The sequence below is a fragment of the Sitophilus oryzae genome, unplaced genomic scaffold, assembly GCF_002938485.1.
Source record: "Sitophilus oryzae breed Bouriz unplaced genomic scaffold, Soryzae_2.0 scaffold_179_pilon_pilon, whole genome shotgun sequence".
NCBI classification, from domain to species: domain Eukaryota; kingdom Metazoa; phylum Arthropoda; class Insecta; order Coleoptera; family Curculionidae; genus Sitophilus; species Sitophilus oryzae.
In genome coordinates this window covers 7337317-7362782 of record NW_022146501.1, presented here as the reverse complement: position 1 = coordinate 7362782, position 25466 = coordinate 7337317, and the positions used below count along the sequence as shown (strand labels likewise).

Genomic DNA, 25466 nt, shown 5'->3' with positions numbered 1-25466 from the left:
TTATAGACTATATTCCCAATTTAACTACAGCGAACTACTATTAGATGGCAGCACTTGAATTATTAACGTCAGAAAAAAGTTAGACAGAAAAGTGACAGAATACAGAATCCTCTTAATTATTATCAACTCTTTAACAGGGTCAAGGCAACTTCTAATGCTCGTTTAATCTTGTACAATTGAGGATTGAGATATCCTCCATCAATTAGTCAAAAAAACTCACAAAACTTCTGATTCTCATCATAATATATTCTAACCTCAAATCTAAGTTGAGTGGAAACGGACTTTTAGGGTTTTGGAGGACGATTCTGTGACATCTGGAATTCTTTTTAGACCAGTACCATCATTTTTTTCGATATGATGTACGACTTTCAGCGAAATAAGTAAAGTTAGAACAGTTTTGCTATATTTGCTGATACAACCCTCACGTTGTACATTTTTTTAATGAAATAAACATTGTTATTGCCAGGGGTCCTCTCTTGCACAGACTAATATAAATAAAAAACTCATTTGACGTAGATTTTTGCGGACACTGTATACAGTGTAGGTAACGTCTTTGACTAAACAACTGAATTGTATAATATTAAGCAGAACCTCGCAATTAGTGGAATAAATTAGTGGTTTCAATTACACTTTATACTTTTTAGTTTACGATCGTTCACAATATTTAAATAACACAAGTAAAATTAATAGAATATCCTAGCAACAGCTTGCGTTAATCAGTGTATGCATAGAGAAAGCCTAATATTTAGCTTATAAAACAATTAACTCTTGATGTCTAACCACAATTTTTCTTGAAGGAAGATAATCAAAGGCCAAAATGACATTTCTCGCAAATTTTGTAGTATAATTAGTGGAAAAGTTAAAAGTTTGATAACTTTTTCTACTAATTGAAAATGTCTAACACTAATTTTGACGTTCTGAATGCTTACATTGAAATTAAAACAAAAACTTCTACGCTAACTGAAACCACTAATTGCCAGGTTCTGAATGAAGCTTTACTATTGTGTTTTCTGCCACAAATTCGAGAGTGCACAGAATCCTTACTGCTGCATAGATACTGAGGCTATGGTAGATATTGTAGAATAAGTTCAGTAACTGTTGTACAATAAAACAGGATGAACCTCCAAGCGCTAATCGATACAAACTCTTTTATATATTCTAAACTCAGACCAAAACCATATGGAAATATCCTTTCAGGATCTTGGCAAAGTCTTCTTGAACGGCTTCTCAACCAAATCATACTAACTGATTTTATCATTCACTGAACTGCTGGCATAACAGAAGAATCAATCAAAAAATCCACTCAAAAAAACATCTGATTCCTATTAAATATTCCTAACCTCCGATCTAAGTCAAATGAAAATCACCTTTCAGAATCCTGGTAAAGGTCTTCTTGAATTGCTGATTAGCCAAAGCATAACAAAAAGGATTCAGTGGACTGTTCGCGTAGCAAAGAAAATAAGAAAACATATAAATATGCGAATTAACGCACGGGGGATCAGTACAAAACCCTTCAACCAAAGCAAAGATGTGGTATGGCGTCCAGCACACTACAAAAGCTCCCAGGATGAAAGATATGGTTCTTAGCGCTTTCCTAGCTCGGTTTTCACTTTTCGACTTCTGCCTACTGCCCAAAGCACCCAAAGGTCCAGCTAGATGTTTCTTCTTAACCTTGAATTTCTTCCCTAAAGATTTGACGAAGACCCTCTTGGTAGCGGCGTCTGTTGTAGGATCCGTATCTGCTTTACGAAAAAAACGGTTTTTATTTTTATCCCTTGCCATTGCTGACCCCGCTGTAGCATTACCTGTTTGAGATATAGCCGAAATAGCCTCGCAGGGTGAACTGGGACCACTGTTCGTGTCCCTGAAGGAGCTCTTTGTACTGGCAGGCTCCTTGTATGACCCTTTAGTCTGTTTCTTCCCTACCAATGACGTTATTGGTCTGTTAGAACTCAGGGTAACTTCAGTCTGGATCCTGATTGAATTGCCGTAACCTTCCACAGTCTGGAAAGTAGCAGCTTTCTGGTTAGGTTGGGTTTGGACACTTTTACCACTACCAAGAGGGTTGGATGGAATTTCACAGTAATAACGTGCACTCTCAAGGTTACTGGGGTCGGGTAAACAATACTGATCCTGGGCAAGGTTAGTTAAACTGGGCGGTTTCTCAAGCACTGGGGAGGGTACTACCACACTACTCTCATCCATGAATCTCAGGTCTGCACTGTCCATGCCTACTAGCAGGTCGTAGGTGCTGTAATTCTTTTTACAGGAGGGTGGTTCTGATTGGTTGGGGGGTTTCTGGCCGATTTCTATGCTACTGTAGGATGTGGTGAGTGGGGGTAGTTTGCTCGGTCTTACCAGGTGGTGTTGGGTGGGTTTCTGTACGTCGTCCGTCGGTTTGGACGATGCGGGTGGGTTTTTCTTGAATTGTTCTTGTAACATCAGTTTTTTGGGTGGTTCTGGTTTGTTGAGGATGTTACCGTTGAGGCGCTGGGGGGAGCTGCCGAATATCTGCATGGAGCTCGTCTGTAAAACTAAATATATAGATTTAAATAGTAATATTCATACGTCTCATTGATTTGCAGGGATTATTATTACAGAGGTAGTTAAAAAAATGTTGAAATTAGTTTATAATGGCGTATAATAAGAAAGATAATTTTGACATATGACGTGTTAATGTCTGCATCATCTTTTACTACCTTGAAATTTTGGTGTTAGAGCAGCTATAGTAATTAATCTGACAAGATTTAAGGCTTTTAATAATAATAATGCCGAACCATAGCCTTAAAATTTTATTTCAAGTCTATGATTCGAATCCGCAACATTTAGATTGGTAGACAACAGCTGTACCTCTCCTCCACCGGGCACCTATTTAAGGCTTTTATATAGCACTGAAACAATCTTCAAATATACTTAAAAGGACAGCATCCTATACAGGGTGTTTTAAAGGTACCTAGTCATTTTAATTTCTTATTAACAATTTATTAAATAAAGTTTAATTTTTAACATAATTATTTGCTTACCTATATCTACTATGCTTTTTCGGTGACTTTTATGTTTATCTTCTTTTTGTAAAGGCTTATTTCCAGGAAGACTGTATCTTGTTTCTTCTTTTAGTGCGTTTGGTGCGATACTGTCGTCATCACTGTCAAAAGCCGGACTGGAACTTCGTTCTATATTTTCTACTTCCTGTATATGTCCCTGAGGATAAATTAAAAAATAACTGAATAATCAAGATTTTTTTTAAATTAATATAATAAGAGTTATCTTAGTTTTGTTTTAATACTTTTTTAATATACATATAATTTTAGAATTTGTTAAAATAATTTATTTCGTATAAGTTTTGTATCTCTAGAATGATTTTTTTTTCAAAAGTTTCAGATTTAAATTATAAAAATTATAAAAAATTAACAATATCATTATCTGGTTATAATTAAACATTTTAATTATATTATTTATGATCTTTTGCCAATTTTATATTTGATAAAAGTATTATTATCATATTAATAAAATTCCACCAATTTTATATTTGATAAAAGTATTATTATCATATTAATAAAATTCCACCAAAATAGAATCTAGAACACCTTAATAATGAAATATTCTACACAGAAAACTTTATCTAAATAACATTAAGTACCTTATTTGTAGCTAGATTTAAGTTTCGCTCCATGGCGGCCGTTGTTGTAGTTGTTGTTGTGGTCGTGGAGCTATTCTTATTAAAACTCGTGGTTTTTTGGCTGGAGTTTGAGTCTCCTGACCCACCCGCAGTATAACTTTCCCTAACTTTAAGTCCGTCTGCGGCTGTTGGAACCGTCTTACCTATAAAGTTTTTTTTGCTTAAATTACATAAATTTGCAACAAGAGATGGATCGTTATGTAACTATCTGTTATTTTACAACAGTTATTTAGAAATAACATAACGAAATGGTTGTTATTTCTAAAAAGAATAGATATTAAATAACAGCACTATAATAATGGCTAACGGTTATTATTTTCTCATTTTTTTTATTCTTATGAGTTATATTTTTACCTTCTAAAAAATTATTGTCTTGTTTTATTTCGGCTTCTTTTGACTTCTGACTGGCGTTTCTGCCATTGTCGATCATTTCGGGTTCTGGCGGTGTTTTGCTGTTGGACAGTCCAATTCCAGCAGCTCTGCCCGCCATTCCTGTTGTAAAAAAGCAGATTTAACAACATTAACTAACCTAAAAGTTAAAAAAAGCGTACAATTTTATTTTTAATAAAATTAACATATCTTATACTCGTCACGCTTTTTTGATGCAACGTGTATAGTCAAAAATAATTTTATATTGCGTATCTTAACCTTCCCTAAAACTTTTCTATTTAACTTTTTTATATTATTTTCGAATCAAATTAAATAATGTACAGGGTGGTCGAAATTGGTCTGTTTTAACAGAGAAAAGCTATTTCCTGACTAGATAGAGCAAAACCGACATAGATGTCATGGGCTCGATTTCTGAGAAACGTTTAATGGCGTAAACCGCCTGTTGATATTTTCACTGCCAACTAAGATACGGAGTCTTTTTGAATTTTTTACCATTTTAAAAATTGCCCATAACTTTTTTATTTTGCGGAATAATACAATTCTGTAAAAACGTTATAAAGGCACATTTTTAGGCACAATCCAGTGGCGTAGTCAGTTTTTTCTATGCTTGCTCTTTTTGTCAGGAATAATAAAAAATATAATTTTTTAAATGGAAATAATAGTTGGCTATGAACTTAAAAAAATGCTGGCGTTTTACCCTTTCCAATGATCTAAAGATATGGACATCTATTTCTAAGAATGAGAGAAATATTAGGTTTTTGATCTTTATATCGAAGCGGGCCTTGATTTTGTGTTGACCTATTTGCTTAATTATTTTTTATCACAATTTAATATATGTATCTCGGTTGGCAATGAAAATATGAACAGGCGGTTTAGGCCATTAAACGTTTCTCAGAAATCGAGCCATGACATCTATTTCGGTTTTGCTCTATCTAGTCAGGAAATAGGTTTTCTCTGTTAAAACAGACCAATTTCGACCACCCTGTACAGGGTGTCCCATTTTCACATATTTTACAGGATTCTATGTTTATGAGTAGAGATACAAAGATGTGGTTTTCACATTATTATGCTACTACTGTTTTATGAAACTAAAGATGCTACATACAGACTTGTTCTAGCCTTCTTAGTTCTTTAAATACACGGCAAATTGGACAATTTTGTATTCTTCCTCCCTTTTTGTATTATATAACTTATCGAAAAGGGAAAAACTCGTTTACGGGAAGTCCCGTAAAAATTTTCACGTAAAATCCAGTGACGTAACTAGTTTGTCGCTGCGAGTTCATTCTTGGAGATCTAAACTTATATTTTTTAAATGGAACAAATTACACCATGTATGTACAGGGTGGTCGAAATTGGTCTGTTTTGACAGGGAAAACCTATTTCCTGACTAGATAGAGCAAAACTGACAAAGATGTCATGGGCTCGATTTCTGAGACACGTTTAATGGCGTAAACCGCCTGTTGATATTTTCACTGCCAACTGAGATACGGGGTATTTTTTAATTTTTTACCATTTTGAAAATTGCCCATAACTTTTTTATTTCGTGGTATATTAAAATTCTGTAAGAACGTTCTTAAGGCAATTTTTTAAGCACAATGCAGTGGCGTAGTCAGTTTTTTTCTATGCTTGCTCTTTTTGTCAGAAATAATAAAAAGTATAATTTTTTAAATGGAAATCATAGTTGGCTATGAACTTAAAAAAATGCTGGCGTTTTACCTTTTCCAACGATCTAAAGTTATGGGCATCTATTTCTAAGAATGAGAGAAATATTAGGTTTTTGATCTTTATATCGAAGAGGGCATCGATTTTGTGTTGACCTATTTGCCTAATTATTTTTTATCACAATTTAATATTCTATATTAATATTTACTTGCAATACACCATGTATAATAATAATAATAATTTAAGACTTTACAATTGAAATCGATACAATAAACAAAGAAAAAAACTAAAAAAAAGTATTTTTTGAGTGACGAATATAGTTTACTAAAAAAAATCATCAATTATGTTCAAACTGACCACCTCGTTGTTGAACACATAATAAACATCTTTTGAGTTATAAAGATTTATTAGGTGAACTAGTGTAATAAGTCCAAAAGCTTGCCTAGTAGCCATCTGCAATTCTTCTCTCGTCCCAATGGTTCTTACCTTATTATATATACCTTACCTATATTATGTATAAGAAATTTTATTTTTTTCCGTAAAAAAAAGTCAAAAGGAGTTAAATCTCAGGACTTAGCAGGCTAAGATATGGGGCCCCTTGTTCCAATCCAATTCTCTCTAAATTCTCCATTTAATAGTTCAGTTGTAATCCTGGCGTTTTAATTGTAATTGGTAATACTAATATAGAATGTTGATTTATCTTTTCAAAAGTCTTTAATTATGCAGATAAATTATAATATAGAATATTAAATTGTAAAAAAAAATAATTAGGCAACTAAGTCAACACCGAATCAAGGCCCGCTTCGATACAAAGATAAAAAACTTAATATTTCTCTCATTCTTAGAAATAAATACACATAACATTATATCGTTCGAAAGGGTTAAACGCCAGCATTTTTTTAAGTTTATAGCCGACTATGATTTCTATTTAAAAAATTATATTTTTTATTATTTCTGACAAAAAGAGCAAGAATAGAAAAAAACTGACTACGCCACTGCATTGGGCTTAAAAAAGTGCTTTAAGAACGTTCTTACAGAATTTTAATATACCGCGAAATAAAAAAGTTATGGGCAATTTTCAAAATGGTAAAAAATTCAAAAAGACCCCGTATCTCAGTTGGCAGTGAAAATATCAACAGGCGATTTACGACATTAAACATGTCTCAGAAATCGAGCTCATGACATCTATTTCGGTTTTGCTCTATCTAGTCGGGAAATAGGTTTTCTCTGTTAAAACAGACCAATTTCGACCACCCTGTACAGGGTGTCCCATTTTCACATATTTTACAGGATTCTATGTTTTTGAGTAGAGATACAAAGATGTGGTTTTCACAAATATTATGCTACTACTGTTTTATGAAACTAAAGATGCTACATACAGACTTGTTCTAGCCTTCCTAGTTCTTTAAATACACGGCAAATTGGAAAATTTTGTATTCTTTCTCCCTTTTCGTATTATATAACTTATGGAAAAGGGAAAAACTAAGTCCCGTAAAAATTTTTTCATGTAAAATCCAGTGACGTAACTAGTTTGTCGCTGCGAGTTCATTCTTGGAGATCTAAACTTATATTTTTTAAATGGAACAAGTTAAACCATGTATGTACAGGGTGGTCGAAATTGGTCTGTTTTGACAGAGAAAACCTATTTCCTGACTAGATAGAGCAAAACTGACAAAGATGTCATGGGCTCGATTTCTCGAATTTCTGAGACACGTTTAATGGCGTAAACCGTCTGTTGATATTTTCACTACCAACTGAGATACGGGGTATTTTTTAATTTTTTACCATTTTGAAAATTGCCCATAACTTTTTTATTTCGTGGTATATTAAAATTCTGTAAGAACGTTCTTAAGGCACTTTTTTAAGCACGATGCAGTGGCGTAGTCAGTTTTTTTTTTCTATGCTTGCTCTTTTTGTCAGAAATAATAAAAAGTATAATTTTTTAAATGGAAATCATAGTTTTTGAACGATCTAAAGTTATGGGCATCTATTTCTAAGAATGAGAGAAATATTAGGTTTTTGATCTTTATATCGAAGAGGGCATTGATTTTGTGTTGAGCTATTTGCCTAATTATTTTTTATCACAATTTAATATTCCATATTAATATTTACTTGCATAATTAAAGACTTTTGAAAAGGTAAATTAACATTCTATATTAGTATTAGTAATTACAAGTGAAATCGATACAATAAACAAAGAAAAAAACTAAAAAAAAGTATTTTTTGAGCGACGAATATAGTTTACTAAAAAAAATCATCAAATATGTTCAAACTGACCACCTCGTTGTTGAACACATAATAAACATCTTTTGAGTTATAACGATTTATTAGGTGAACTAGTGTAATAAGTCCAAAAGCTTGCCTAGTAGCCATCTGCAATTCTTCTCTCGTCCCAATGGTTCTTACCTTATATATAAGAAATTGTAATTTTTTCCGTAAAAAAAAGTCAAAAGGAGTTAAATCTCAGGACTTAGCAGGCTTTTTAGAATATGGGGCCCCTTGTTCCAATCCAATTTTCTCTAAATTCTCCATTTAAAAGTTCAGTTGTAATCCTGGTGTTTTAATTGTAATTGGTAATACTAATATAGAATGTTGATTTATCTTTTCAAAAGTCTTTAATTATGCAGATAAATTATAATATAGAATATTAAATTGTAAAAAAAAATAATTAGGCAACTAGGTCAACACCGAATCAAGGGCCGCTTCGATACAAAAATAAAAAACTTAATATTTCTCTCATTCTTAGAAATAAATACACATAACATTATATCGTTCGAAAGGGTTAAACGCCAGCATTTTTTTAAGTTTATAGCCGACTATGATTTCTATTTAAAAAATTATATTTTTTATTATTTCTGACAAAAAGAGCAAGCATCGAAAAAAACTGACTACGCCACTGCCTTGGGCTTAAAAAAGTGCTTTAAGAACGTTCTTACAGAATTTTAATATACCGCGAAATAAAAAGTTATGGCCTAGTTCTTTAAATACACGGCAAATTGGAAAATTTTGTATTCTTCCTCCCTTTTCGTATTATATAACTTATCGAAAAGGGAAAAACTAAGTCCCGTAAAAATTTTCACGTAAAATCCAGTGACTTTTTCACGTGACTAGTTTGTCGCTGCGAGTTCATTCTTGGAGATCTAAACTTACATTTTTTAAATGGAACAAGTTACACCATGTATGTACATTAGGTTTAGTACACATAAAAATGTGCTTGCATTATAATCATCGTATATTTAATATACGTCTCAAACAGTACATTTTGTTTGAGACCAATGTAGATCTTAGAGCTGTTAAGTTCGGTTTTTATTAAATAAAACGTTCTTTAAAAACAACTTGTCTTGAGTTTCTCATTTAATTGGCGCAGTCAGTAGGATATTCCGGAACGTGTGTATTAAAAAGTACCGATTTAGGGTGCATTCGCTTCCCCAAGTATTAATCGGGAATATGCCTTCCTTCCGGGACTTGAAGAAAATAGTGCCGACCTACATGGACCTTAGTGTAGATAATGTCCATACCTGACATAGCTCCTGCACTAAGTGCTACCATGGACTGCATTTTTCTTTGTTTGGCTTCACTCTTTTTCTGCATATTGTAGGCTGTCTTGTATATACCTAAAATTAATTTAAAATAAAAGACTTTTAATTCAAATATTCTGGTTTCATCAAAGAAAATAGTATATTGTTTTATTAGGAGTAAAAATGATACTTTCCGTGGTGAGGCTGTACGTTTGACTTGTGACATACAGCCGAGGCATATAAAGTCATTTTTACTCCGAATAGAACATGGTATTTTTTTCAAACGCCACTAATTAAAGTTTTTAAACAATTTCAATTTCGTTCTAAATAATATAAAAAGATTTAAAAGTCATACCTTGTCTGTAATTATACAGAGTTTCCTGCGATGTTCTCTATGGGTATCTCGGAAACTACTGGAGATAGAGATATTTCGAAAAAAACAAATTTTGGCTATTTTAAAAATTGTCCCTAATTCCATTATAATCTATTTTAGAAAAAAAAAGTTTTCAGATAGAAGTTGTAGATAATCACATCCCTAATGAGTTTGTGTTCTCCGATTTTTACTAAAGCCTGTCATTTTTGACATATGACAGAAACATATGTTTTTTTAAATGGAAACCAGAGTTGGCCATGACTTCATAAAAAGTGCCATTCTTAAGCTTTTCAGCGATATAAGCTATAATATGTTTTTTTTTTCGAAAAATTACTGAGTTATAGCCAATTCTTATCATTTTTAGACAATTTCACTTAGTTAGCCATGGAAACAAGATCAATCGTCGTGAAATGTGAAACTGTCACTGCCAAAATTCTGTCACTGCTTTTCAAACGAAGAATAGCGTGGAATTTGTTCAACTTTTCTTGGCCGTACATTTTCGAGGATACGTTAACCGGTGAACGTTACTTATGTTTTTTAGAGAACGGTTTTAGAAAAGTTAAATTTAGATACTTGGGTATCAATAGAGTGGTTCCAACATGACTTTCATTATAACGCCTTTTATATTGTCAATCACGTCGCAAAGATTAATACTTTTTTGACGTTTGAAAAAAATAGTATTTTTATAAGCTAAATCAAAATCAAAACAGATTCTTCAACCAAGACATAAAAAATTACCTCCATATAAAATAAAGAGTACTATAAGCGTTGTCCAGTAGTACGTGATGATGAGGGCTGTGTTGAATACAGGATCTTTCAAGAACTGCACTGCGCAATGGCCAGGCAGTAAGTCCCTGTATCCCACAAAATGCTCCCACCCGAAAATGCTTATAAAAAATAAGAGTGCTGGAATGATCCACGTGATCACCACCATTAGAACCACCCGTTGTTTGGTTCTCCAACTGAAAATACAAAAACAGCATTAATATATAAAAGAAAGAAAAATAAATACTGAAAATAATAGTTTTACGATGTAAGTTCGGTTGATTTACCGGTACTTTTACATGAGTGACATTTTTTAAAGAATTTCAAAACACTATAAAAATTAACTGTGAAAGAATTGCGTACAGGGTGTACTAGATTGGTTGAAATAATGTATCTCCGTTATTAGTGAAGATAGGAGGATGCGGTTTGTACAAACCTGTCCCATACTTTTGTCAAACGGAAGATGCTGTAAACAAAATTTTCTTAGCCTTCTTCATTTAATTCTTTATAAACTTTCTAGCGTATACTCTACATATATTTGATACCAATTAAAACTGTTAATTACGTAATCGCGTGCGCGATTTTTAAATTTATTGTTGCCAACTATGCACATATTCGGCGCCGGGCTGAGTAACTGGAATTTAAATTTCCCGCTGGGGATTCAGGTGGTAGCTCTGCTGTAAAAAATGTCAGGTTGCCACATATATTTATTTATTTGTCATTGTCATTCGTTTTGACACTTTAGTTTTGTGTTACGAGTTTTTGGTTTAAATAAATAGTGATATTAAAAATGTTTACGAGCAGACCTTGCAGTCGAACATTGTTCTTTTTAGAACTTCTTTTAGTGCGAAGTGGTACTAGATAGCTTAATAGCCGTAAAAAACTCATCGCAACTTTATTAGAATATTTTGAACGGGAAAGCGGTAGTAATGGTCCTTTATGTCCGTTAAGTGCTGTTAAGAAGGTGAGTTTTGTTGATGTAAATAATAACTGTTTATACAGGGTTGTTCACCACATACGACACGGAATATTGTAGCTAAATGATTAGATTTTTACAAATTGTAAGTTTTGGGTTCGTTGAAGGAAGAGCTACAATTTAAAAATATTTTTACAAGATACAGAGCGTCCCAAATAAATTAAAAATATCAAAGTTGTATTTTTTTAAATGGAATACCGTGTATATTATTACATTTTTAAGGTAAATTTGATTAAGGTTTATTACACTTAAACCTTACCGTTTTCTAAATATTTTCAATTTTGTGAAATTGCAGTAAAAATTTTAAGGCTTCATTTCTCGAAGGGTATCAAAGTTTTTAATACTAAATATTTACTGAAGTCTATTTATTGCTCAGTTATTGTGTTGCAATAATAAAAATAATACTACCTCATACAGAGTGTCTAAAAATTTATTTTAAATTATTTCTAGCTTTAAACGGCAATAACTTGTTTAATTTAAATGGTACACCGTGTATATTTTAGGAAAATCAGATGCACAATTTAATTGTCTATGAAATTGTATTATACCACTTTTTACCTATCCCTTCAAATTTTCGTAGAAAATGCATTTACTTATAATTTAGACCTCATTTATCAATATACCCATGGAATATTGACATTTTAGATTGTTTTTAAAGCAACAAATGTACAAAATGTACAGGCTAGTAATATTATCGTTTTTAGCAAAATGATAATATTGCTAGACCATTTGTCTGCAAAAAGAAAACTATTTAAATCTTTATAAAAGAGTATACAATTAATTAAATATACCACCATTATTTCCGTCCAAATACTAATTAATTACATACTTAGATATGTTCGTTAATAAATTATTCTAAATAAATTTGGATTTGATTCAGAAATCAATATAATAATAAGTTATGAAAATGAATGTCTCTGTTGTTATAAATAAGCATTTGTCAAAAAATGAAATATCATTTTTAAGGTGTTACTTTTTACCACACTGTCTAATATACATACAAAATTCAGTTTTTTAGTATTTGGAGCAATTATTATTAATCAACGCAAACAGTCAATTAATGTAGTTTGAATACTGGAATCATATTAATTGGTCCTCATTAACAAATATTTAAACCGTTTTTTTTATTTCTTAATGAAATAAACAACTATATCGACAATATTAGTATCTGTACTCTTTAAAAAATTTGGTACATCTTTAAAAATAATCTAAAATGTCAGTATTCCATGGGTATATTGATAAATGAGTTTTAAATTACAAGAAAATGCATTTTCTACGGAAACTTGAAGAGATAGGTAAAAAATGGTATAGTACAATTTGATAGACAATTAAATTCTGCATTTGGTTCTCATAAAATATACAGGGTGTTCCATTCAAATTAAACAAGTTATTGCCGTTTAAAGCTAGTAATTATTTAAAATAAAATTTTAGACACTCTGTATAAGGTAGTATAATTTTTATTATTGCAACACATTAACTGATCAATAAATAAACTTCAGTAAATATTTAGTATTAAAAACTTTGATACCCTTGGAGAAATGAAGCCTTAAAATATTTACTGCAATTTCACAAAATTGAAAATATTTCAAAAACGGTAAGATTAAAGTGCGGTAAACCTTAATCATTAAAAATTTTCCTTTATTTTAATCGTAGAAACTAAAAATGTAATAATATACAGGGTGTTCCATTTAAAAAAATACAACCTTGATATTTTTTATTTATTTGGGACACTCTGTATCTTGTAAAAATATTTTTAAATTGTAGCTCTAATAGTCCTTCAACGAACCCAAAACTTACAATTTGTAAAAATCTAATCGTTTAGCTGCAATACTCCGTGTCGTATGTGGTGAACAACCCTGTATATTAATAATTAATTTATTTTTCTTTCCTAAAATATTTCGATTAAAAGAAAATATGTAAAAGTGGGCAACGCTGTGCCGGTCAACCTTAATCACGTGACTAAAAGTTTATTTGATATGAACTATATAAGATATAGGTTTTATCAAAAAACTCCAAATTACATTTAGAGACCCAAAAAAGGATGTTGCTATATAAAATTTATTTAGACCTTTTTTCGAGCTACACCTACTAAATTCAATAAAGAAATAAAAGTTTTTTTTTATTTAATTTAAGAATATCTACCTTCTATATTTGGCGGCTATTTTCACTGAACAAAACCGATCTATGGTAATCAGTAGCACGGTATATTGCGACACTAGACAGACAGTGTAGTCCACAGACAGCCACAGATCGCATAGTAAAGGCCCTAAATCCCAGTAGCCCATCAAAACGTAGACTGCAAAGAAGGGCATAGATACAGTGCCTGTCAAAGGAAAAAAAAAATATAATTAAAGAAAATTCATGAATATAGTTTTTGGTAATATAAAAACTAATTTCCACATTTTTTTCTAAAATCTGTTGAGGAACGAGGGAAATTTTAATTTGGACAAACGACAAAATTGAGAGAAAAAACAATAGTAAATTTGTTTAAAAACAATCTCGCATACGTCAGTGTACTTCTTCATGTTTTTTTTTGTCAAAATGCAAAATATTGAATAATAAAACTCAATAGAACTTACCAATAAGTACGTCAGTAGCTGCCAGGGATGCAATAAAATAATTACTGGGCTGTCGAATGTTCCTGTCGACGATGAAAGCGAGTAATACCAAAATATTTCCAGAAACTGTAAGTATAATGCATATCCCTAAACTGATGGCTATTAAAATCGTTTGCCATAACCTAAATGGTGCTAGTACTGGAGTTATTGAGGGTTCCGTAGATGCTGTCGAACTGGCATTATCTTCAGTTCCTAAAGAAGAAATTTCTATTGTCAAGAACCAAAATTAAAACCGAGTTCGCATTATACAGGGTGTCTTAAATAAGTGCAAATATTTCTAGGGCTGACAGATCTCGATAAAAGAAACATATTTTCTCTTTATCGTTTTTTAAATAAGTCCAAAATAACCGAATTATTTTACTTTCAAAATTCCAAAAAAAAAGGATTTTTAGCTTAAATTTTCAGAACCACTGGATCTTTTCTGGGTTTTCATTCTTGTAAATTTAATCTACTAAATATGTTGCCATATTATCAAGAAATTATGTTTTTTAACTAAAAATTAAAAAAAGTTCCAAATTTTCAGTAAAAATCTTTCGCGAAAACATATCATAATCGTGTTTCTGGGGTCACCCGTAAAAATATTTGCACTTATTTAAGACTTCTCCTGTATAATTTGAAAAAATAATGCATCTTTGACTTGTATTTATTTGCATCACATTGATGTAGATTTGTTTTGCTCTTTAATTCTTAATTTTCATTTTATTTAACATTTTTTTTAAAGAACATAAAGATTATTTAAGAAAGGGCAGCTTTTTACAAATTTATGATTTATCAGCATTCATGGGACACAGGGCATAGAATAGTTTTTACCAATGCAAAAATTATAATGAAAGAAACGATAGCCTCTAAAAGAAAAATAAATGAGGTTTTTTTTAATACAATCTAATAAAAATAAATGTATAGCTCATGCCTCTGTAGATGTTAGAAATGTATGGCAATTGCTTCTTTGATTTTAAAGAACATAACATAAATAAACATAACATACGTAAAAATTAAAAATAATCATACAGAAAGTTTGGGGCGTTTTGGTTTTACCTTATTAAGTAATTGTTATCAGGTAGTAATTGTTAATTTTGAAGTTTAACTTGATATAATGTTATTTTAACAGACAACGTCAACAGTTTTTGTAGTCGTATCTGTTTTAAAACAATTAAAGTGTTTTTGCATTTATTTGCATTTAGATATTTTAAATAGTTTTTTTCTTTGTACTTTTGTATTTTTTTGCTTCCGACGACTGAAGGAGATATACTTTCCGAAACATTAAGCATTTTTTTGTCCGTTAGGTAAATTTGTTCATTAGTAAGCCACTGCTGACAATTAGTCTAACGCCAGTAGTGTTTACAAAAAACATCTATTTTATTTCGTAGATTTTCTTCCATTGGCGAAATACACATAGGACTTTTTTAGATTAATGAAGCCGCCACATAGATATAGACATTTTTTACCTTAAGAATAATATTACAGAAACAGTTTTTGAATAAATGCCGCACTTTTTTACATTCATAAAACATACAATAAATCAACTGACCACGTTTTAAAATTTAACAAATAAATGGATCTCATAATTTCAAAGATTGTGAAAATGTAGCTAATAAAAAAATTACATATTCGCCCACGTGCTTTTATGACAATTTTATTCACATCAGTCACCGTTTGAAACACAATCTCTTAAATTTCAACTCCATGATTCGGATATTAAAGTGAGTAAAAATAGAGAAAGTCTCATAAAAGCCAGGGCGCTCATTTCACAGAGTATTTATTAAACTGAAAATTACATACTTCTTTTACAGCCCTATATATGATATAAGAATGGATATACAAAGTACTTACTATTGTGCCTAGCCCAGTCTATGTCCGTTCCAAAAATATTAAGCGCTTCGCTGTCAAAAGTTGTGAAATTAAATGATTCAGTACACGCAGTGAACGAGAGTAGTCCTTCAGATATGGTCTTGCAGATTTTTTCTCTTTGCCTTTGAAGCTTCCTGTAACAAAAGAAAATACCTTTATTTAGTTTATATAAAATTATATCTTGTGTCAACTTAGCAGTCGTTTTATAATTTAAAATATATATATATATATATATATATATATATATATATATATATATATATATATATATATATATATATATATAAAACATATGCTACGTAACAATAAAGAAAAACGTTATTTCGATATCATTTTAAACGTCATATCGTTGACTGAATGAATTGAGATACGCAACCTAATGAGCAAATTCGGGACAAGGCTGTTTTGATTTCTCCTTACGGCTCAAGTGCTGTACGGTGGAGCCTCTACTCGTTCTGCGGCCAACGCATAAAACACTCATTTTCTCTAATTCGGCTAGCGAAGGAATATCGAAGACGGTGTGGAACTGAAAGCGACAGTGTTGCCATATTAAAATAAGTAATATCTGTAATACGTTTGACGAACATATCTTTGGATAAAAAATCCGCGTTTATGTATTGAAAATATATTCGTGTTAAATATAGAACAAATAACAAAAATAAAAATTCTTTTATAAGTACTGAGAATTTCGTTTAGTCAGACTTTTGACATTTACCATAATATTTTACACGTGAAATAACAGCGATCTTCATTTCCAAGCCAACTCTGACGCCGTTCTTTGTTTCATCATATGATATTATGATAAATTGTTTAATGATAGGAAATCCGTATTATTAATCTATCCAAAAAAATCTTTTATGGGTATTTCGCCACTGCACTGCAAGAAAAATTTACAAAATAAAATAGTTATTTTTTGTAAACACTTCTGCGTTAAACCTAAACGGACGCTGCTTGTCAGAAGTTGTGTTTACAGTAATAAAAATTTGCCTAACAAAGAAAAAAATGCTTAACGTTTCGGAAAGTTTTCTCTTTCCGTCGTCGGAAGCAAAAAAAATATAAAGAATCAAGAAAAAAACAATTTAAAATATTTAAATTGAACTATTCGAGAACACTTTACTTTTTAAAACAGATACGTCTACAAGAAATCGTTGACGTTCTGTTAAAATGACATTATATTAAGTTAAACTTCAAAATTAACAATTACTACCTGATAACAATTACTTAATACGGTAAAACCAAAAAGCCCAAACTTTCTGTATGATTATTTTTAAATTTTACGTATGTTATGTTTATTTATGTTATGTTTCAGGGGCGGGAAAGTAAAATAGCAAAAGCGGTTCCACCGTTTCCATGGAAATTTCAAATAAAATAGTTCCAGCCTCAGGCGCTATGTGGTAGTGCAATTCATCGGCGTGCTATAAATAGTTTAAATAACATTACTTACTTGTACAAGAATTTCCATAATACCTAATCAGTTTTATTTTTTTCAACGTATTTTCACGTAAATGATACATAATTTTTATAAAAATTAAAAAAATAAGGAGAAAAGTAATAAAAATTTAATAAAATCACGCACTGTCTTCCAAGCTCGGTCTACTACCGTTCGCGTTGTATAAAAATTAGGATAAGCATGGAAGGATTCTACCATATCTTCTAAGAATTATAAGTTTAATTTTTAAATTATTTTCATATTCATTAAGGCCAAAATTCTGCTACTTCAGTTCTTTAAAAATGCAAAAATTTTTAAAATTTTCATTCAAAATTTATTCGTTTTTGGACTTGTATGTTTCGCTTCTAGACCGAAGATATTGTAAATATATGGTTATAATATCATATTTTTTAAATTTAAGTAACATGAAATATTGAGTTTTATTGTTCCCCAGCAAATAAAATTCTTATCTCTTTATCATATTAACGCATCAAAATACTTCCCACATGTGTACATATTTTATTGTATCGTTTTTTTGCTCTCCTGTAAAATTAGGAATAATGGACTTAGCAGTTTATCACGTTTCACCGACGTTATGTTCTTTAAAATCAAAGAAGCGATTGCCATATATTACTAACATCTACAGATGCATGAGCAATACATTTATTTTTATTAGATTGAATTAGAAAAGCCTCCTTTATTTTTCTTTTAGAGGCTATCGCTTCTTTCTTTATAATTTTGGCGTTATTAAAATTTATTCTGTGCCCTGTGTCCCATGAATGCTGACAAATCTTAGATTTGTTAAAATCTCCCTTTCTTAAATAATCTTTATGTTCTTCAATTCAAACATTTAAGGGTCTAGATGTTTCACCAATGTAAAATTTATCGCATTCACATAGAGTATTTTGTATATTACATTTTTGTTTGTTGTTCTATATTCATTGTTTAGTATGTAATAAAATGGATCTAAGTGTATTTTGTATTTTGAAAGATGTTCGTATGTTATATTGTTTTCCTATTCTTCTTATTTTTCCGAAACGCCTCGTATGTATGGAATTGTAAATAATAAATACATTTTGACTCAACAAACCATTAAAAACTATATCAAGACATGGTACATAATATTAAATCTAACTTAGCGATGCGTTCAATATACACGAATCCTCTTAATACTTCTTTGAAGTCGGAGAGGAGTTACAGTTCAAGAAGTTCTTACCAAGAAAGTAGTATATTAAAGCTACTTACGAACTATACGAAATATATGTATTTCGGATGACTTTTATTCACCAAGCCGATCCGTTTCCGATCTGAAACATAAATTTTCTTTGAAATAGTTTCTCTGGAATTTAACAAGGTGCTTCAAGTTTGCTAAGAACGAAATTATAATAGAAAACGGAGTAGAATAGAATGAAATTAACTTTGAAGTTTATCTCATTTACCAATTATTTTACGAATGTTTTCAATTATTTTCTATTTTACTTTTAAGTTTCAAACTATTTAGGCTGTATTTCCTTTCTTACAGGTTTCTTACCTTGGTTTATAGTCTTCTGTTCGGTTTCTATGGTAATCGCAAAACAATCCGATGCACGTGATCAATTCTGAGTGACAAGCGATGGCGATCAGGGGGGTGACAGTAAAGGCCTGGTTTTTCTGAACAGATCGGCCCGAAATATTTCGGTGATATAGCACGAAAAGTTCGTTAGCGTTTCCGGCCAAACCCAGTATATGTGTAGGACGCAGTAGTGGTTTGTCTAGATCGGAACGAAATTTCGGAACGAAATTTCGGGAACGTATGCGGACAGCAGTTCGTCTGTATCAAACTAGTTTTGATTTGAACGATCTCAAATCGGCGTAGTTCGCCGAACTTGTTAGGTTAGGTTAAGGTTGTGAAAAAAAATTGTGAATTTCGGCGGATTTATTTTTATAAAATTACTATTTACAGTATGTGTGTAAAGTGAATCAATAAATTAATTAAAATTCGAGTGTTTATTTCTCGAAAACATATTTAGACCCGTCGATTTTCTTTTCTTGTCACGCATTTGAATAATAAAATTATTCACGGTGTTTCTAAAAAAGTTGGGCTGTTTATTTATTCTTTATGTAATTTATTTCATTCTTTATGTAATTTAGTACAGTATGGAATAGTTGTGGAGTTAAACGGAAAAAATCTTTGAACTTTGTATCATTATCCGAAAGATGCTTTAACACTAACAGTTTGTAAGCACCTTCTTTGTCCCTATTCTCAAACATTTTCGGAACTCTATTATGTTCAGAACATACTTCTAATAACGCATAGTACTCATCATCATCATCATCCTGTTCTTCTTCTAAAATCATAGCGATAAAAAATCCATTTAGAAGCGTAAAAAGAACCTAGGTACGTACAACGCAAAATTTTAATGATTGAATAGACCGAACTGAAATACCTAATCATAACGAATTTAATCTCCGACAAACCACACGCAGACGAAACTTCGGAACGAACTGAGTTCGGTAAATTAGAGCGTTCTGTACGGAAATATTCACCGAAATATTTCGGGCCGATCTGGTCAGAAAAACCAGGCCTTAAACCGGAAAATTGGAAACAGTTGTGGCGCGGTCCTACCCATAAAATAATTAACTAGAAAGAAGTGTCAACTCTGTGTTAAATCGTGGAAACACGATACGCCACCGAAAGCCTTCATTGTCGTCTGGAGAACTAATTTCCCAATTGACAGGTTGACATGATAAGGACATGATGGCTTAATTTTCACTTCCGTTTCCGGTTATTCAATGGCGGGCCCTCTTTCAGTTCAAATGCATTTTGTATTTTTTCTTTTCATAAATAAAACCAAAAAATAATTTATTTACATATATTTATTTGAAATATGGAACAACGTGACTAAATAAATATAAAAATATAGAGGATTGTATTGTTTCAGTACCAATTAGTTAATTATATGTACTTTTAACGTAAATTAGTTAAGGTATAAGCATGACTTACAGTAATTTGTAAATAAACACACGTATTCCCAGACTTCAAGGACAGAAAACGGACACAGGGACATGAAAACGGGAGCCTTATACAAAAACCTGAAAACAGAAAAACAAATTTTTTTATACTAAAATTAACAATGTAAAAATATCAATAGGTATAAGATATAAATATACTGTTTAAAAAAGCGTCCATTATTTCCAAAGAGACCTGGCTTATAAATCAAAAAGCAAAAAGAGACTTTTAGTCGGATAACATAATCAGATTATCAGTCCGATTTATTGCATTATTGACAATAAATCGCACATATTGGAGATAACTAATGTTGGCTATAGTTAAAAATGATCTTACCTTGCTGTAAATTGTTTCCATTTTCAAAAAAATCGCCGATCAAAGAGATTATAACACCATTTTCTTGCATCTAAAAAATGTAAAAACCGTGTTTATTTACTACCTATTTTTCATATACATGGGACATACCTACTACTGCAGAAACGTCATTTTCTCCGGGATTCTTCATGTAATATATATTTTATATACTTTATTACCTTTATATTTATAAATTTCAGCCGAAATATTAAATTGAACTTCCAAAACGAAACTAAACGGAATGAATTAATATGGCGTCGAATATTTTCTAATTGTTCTAGAACAAATCTGAAGTTGTCTCTGAAACTGAAATTTGTCAATTCTAAACACTGTGAAGTTAGACAATAGTTAGACAGAAACATTGCTGTCCTTGTCTCGGCGGCCATACTTGTCGTGAGGAGAATGACAGGAATGACACTAATGACTGTTTCCAATTTTCCTATTTCACTGTCACCCCCCTGGTCCTACCCAGGCAGAAAGCATGGCCTTCTAGACTGTCCTAGACAAAAATCTGAATATTTCTATATGATTTCTGTCAATTTCTGTTACGGAACATTTTTATGCACGTCGGCGTCCTCTTCTTTTGTCTGTGTGTCAGCCATGTGTCAACTCCCGAGGCCTCTGGCAAGGTCGGGCGCCATTTTAATTTTTGCCGTTTTAGATTTGATTGGAAGTTTGTTTATGATATTTCGGCTGAAATTTATAAGTACAAAGATGTTTTTTGATATAAAGTTCCTTGTTAACACTTTAATAAAGTATATATGGTATTAATTACATGAGAAAATGATGAAATCGACGTTTCTGCGTGTAGTAGGTATGGGCCATATTATATGTAAAAATAGGTATTATATTAACTGTTTTTATATTTTTTTAGTTTTAGATCCAAGGATCTTGGGATATTCTTTACCAAGGATTTTTCCGTATCTCTACTTTAAAGACTGATCGGTGATTTTGAGCAATTGAAAGCAAGTTACACAAGGTAAATTATGATTATTGAACTATTATTAGCCTACATTAATTATCTACAAGATGAACAGAAATGCGTAATTACATATCACATAGGTACCTATTATGTATTTTCATAGCAATAATGCTATGTATGTAGATTATTTTTTTTGTAGATTATTTTTAAAATACAAATCAGGTATTAGATGTATATGTATCATATTTTTTATTCATTTTATTTTCATTCAAGTCCTGTTTGATTTAATTCACAAAAGCCTTATGTACCTATATTTATGTTTTTTTACATTTTTTTTTTGATTCCAGGTTTTGCGTGGGTTCCTGTTGTCTTTTTCCTGCTTCTAGTTAGTTTTACGCCCGTGAAGCTGTGAAAACATTTATTTATCTTCAAGTTTCTGTAAGTTAGTGTACTGTTACTTTACTAATTCACTTTAACACAGCATCTCTGATGTTATTTAAATATTTTGATATTGATACAGTAGTTTATGTGTTTATAGCTCTTTAATTGTGTTGATTTGCATATTTACATTGTTTTAAATTCCAAATAAATATTTTTGAGTAATTTTGTTGTATTATTAACTACTAGAAAGAGTAAAAAGTATATTAACCCTCATTTAAACCTCCTGAACAGCCCGCCATTAAAAACCGGAAACGGAAATAAATTTCATAAAATTGAAATTGTCATGTCTATGTCATGTCAAATGTCCCAGCCGCCATATCTGAAAATTAGTTACCCAGGCAGCCACGCTGTTTCCATAATTTAACATTGACTTGACACTTCTTCTTGTATTTATTATTTTATGATGGCGATAGCGCTGCCAGATTGTGATGGATTTATGAGATGAATCTTAATTTAAAATTGACATTCAACATATTTATTATATCATTTTTTAAAGAGTTTTATGTTTTATTTTTAACAAAATTAAAAATATAACATTGCATGAGGGTGAAATTTTGGTCACCTTTGATGTATCTTCGTTGTTCCCAAGTGTTCTAATTCCACATACTTTAGGCTACTTGAAGAAATTACTGAACGCAAATGGTCTCGACAACAAAACTGTGATTGAATATATTGAGCTTACATCGTTATGTATGAAACAAAATTGTTTTCAATTTAATAACAACTTTTTTGAACAGCGGGAAGGTACAGCAATGGGTAATCCATTGTCTCCATTTTTGGCTAATTTATTCATGAGCAGGTTTGAAGTGGAGGCTAAGAATCAGTTTGAGTATTTTCCAAGAGTATGGTTTAGGTATGTGGATGATATTTTTGCTGTTTTTGACACACATTCAGACACCATAGATAATTTTATTTCTAAGTTAAATAATCGTTTTCCTTCCATTAAATTTACGCATGAAATTGAGAACAACGACAGATTACCATTTCTAGATGTATTAGTTATTAGAAATACTAATAATTGCCTGGAATTTGATATCTATAGGAAAAATACGACCACACGCAGATATATTCCTAATGAATCACATCATAGTGTTGAACATAAAATGGCTAGTTTAAATTTCTTAGTTCATAGATTACTTAGTTTCCCACTTTCCAACGAAAGATATGAAATAGAAAGAGATTACATTAGGAATGTAGCTGAGTGTAATGGATATTCTCCTTCACTAGTTGATAAAATAATTAGAAAACGTAGGTACAGGTTAATGATTTCTGAAAATTCGACTTTTCAAGTGGAGAAAGATACGTCAAAATATTTTTCAATACCGTTTAATAGACAGTTGATCCCGTGGTCTAAAAGGAATTTTTAAGAATGTCAATTATAAACTTGTGTATAGTGCTAATAATAAATTACAACAATTATTAGGTAATCCAAAGGATAAAACACCCCTACTGGAAAGGTCGGGTATTTATGAAATTTATTGTAAAAATTGTAATCAGAAATATGTTGGGCAAACTTGAAAAAAAAACTTGAAATAAAAGAACATTGTATAGATCTTAATAACTTAAAATTACTTAAACAAGTCTCAAATTACAGGCAATTAGATGCATATGGAAGCATCAGAATTAATAAATGTAAAGATAGTATGAACAGAGACAACGGTCCAGTTCCTTCAAGTTCTTTGTTCCTACTACTCTAGTGGCGGAAATCTAACTGTTACGCGCGGTGGGTTCTGACTCGGTTGGCTATATCTTGCCACGCCCACTCTGTGTCCACTGAGCGAGTATATAAACGCTCCAATTGTAGATTGTATTTTAGTTTATAATCATCTGCTGATGATGCTAACATGGTTAGTGAAACGCGCGTCCAGTGTAAAAGTAAAAGTGTTTTGGTATATTGTGGTGATCTAGTGTTTTATTTTGCTTTTTTTTTGAAAACTAACTTTGAAAGTGGTATAATGTGCTTATCAATCAAACTTACTTTTCTGACAGCAGTAGTAATAAAGTTTTAAAAAAACAGGGAAACTACAAGCTTTTTGCCCCGACTGTTTAAATGCTTCGGCATATTTTCAACACACACTTTCAAGAAATGCAATACAAAAACTCAAAAATTTAGTTCTTAAAATAACTGTTTGTGCTTAAAAGTGCAATTTTTAAAAAAATACTATGAAAACAGGCAAAAAAAATGAGAATTACTCACAAAGATTCAACAACAACACGATATTATTCAAAATAATGACTGACATTAGGATAATTATCAAATAATAATGGACAACATTGCTGAACACGGCATGTGACCCATAGATAAATGCAACAAGTTTAGATTGGAAAGCCCGTAAAAAATTTAGGTCGCGAAATTATTTTGGGTCGCGACCGTTATACGCGATCTGGCGCTGCTATAGCGATCGCTAAGAACAACGGCGAACAAAAACAGAAATAATTTTCTCTTGTCAAAGTCAGAATCTTCAAAAATCATAATAATCTTTCAAAATCTAAACCGCTCTCATTAAAGAAATTCCGAAAAGTGTTTATAGCATCCATTTTCAAAGTAATTATTGCTATCTTGTGAGTTTAATTCAAGTTTTATTTACTTCAACCGGTGATAATTGTGAAAAAGTGGCATTAAAATCTTAAAAAGCTGTGCTGTGAACTGTGAACTGCAAAAACCATCGTGGATCGTGGCATAACGTCGGTTTCCAATGTTTCATAGGTATTTCATACAAGCGTTCTTATATAAAATAAAGTTTCTTGTATGCAACACACTGTATTTTATTTATAAAATTAAACGAAAATAATAATAAATTTGAATAAACAATATTTGGCGATATAATTCCGGAAAAAGCCGAACCGCTCCGAAATTTTCAAAAGTTTTGGGTCGCGACCGTTGCAAGTATAGCGCCAAATAGTGTTTACATTGTCCTTATGGGCACTTTCCAATCTAAACTTGTTTCATTTATCTATGATGTGATCAACATAGCGATAATAAAATTCGGGTTAAACTAATTTTTGCAGCTTTAATCTAAATTAAATATCTGTTACAATCATTTGCTCTACAAAGTAAAGTGAAGAGCTGTTCGCTATCTTAAAAAACTGCTTAAATCCATGTTTGCTTTTGATCAAATCGGTGTGAGAAACTATGAAGCTATAAAATGTTGTTTCGGAAGAGTTGAATATATTATATAATATTATTGTACCCAACAACGCCCTAATTACGCCCTCCTTTACGCATTAACATTTTTTAGCAATATTATTAACATTTAAAATTGTGACAACACAAGACGATGCCTAGTTCGGATTCTTTTTCACTTATTTTTTACTACCCGAAACAGATTCACATCAGACAAACCTCGTACCTGAGTGTTTTATAGTCTCAATAAGTGCACTAGCAAAAAAACAAAGTACTTAAATATTATGACAAAGCCACGATTTCAATATTATTTTAATGCGATCAACATGAACTGTAACCGGGATTTCTGCCGTTGAAGCGCTGCGGTCGGAATTTGTT

General features: G+C 31.3%; 1 protein-coding gene across 1 annotated transcript; it reads right to left on the bottom strand.

The window, feature by feature from the left end:
- Nucleotides 1–1347: 1347 nt before the first annotated feature.
- On the bottom strand, nucleotides 1348–18200 carry LOC115882854 (muscarinic acetylcholine receptor M2). The gene is made up of 12 exons (XM_030901103.1): nucleotides 18175–18200; nucleotides 15812–15963; nucleotides 13943–14173; nucleotides 13506–13686; nucleotides 10361–10584; nucleotides 9250–9345; nucleotides 4034–4171; nucleotides 3641–3822; nucleotides 3024–3201; nucleotides 1904–2534; nucleotides 1806–1864; nucleotides 1348–1739 (listed from the first exon to the last, which is right to left on the bottom strand). The coding sequence occupies exons 1-12, from the start codon at nucleotides 18198–18200 to the stop codon at nucleotides 1348–1350; spliced, it is 2490 nt and encodes an 829-aa protein (XP_030756963.1).
- Nucleotides 18201–25466: the final 7266 nt, after the last annotated feature.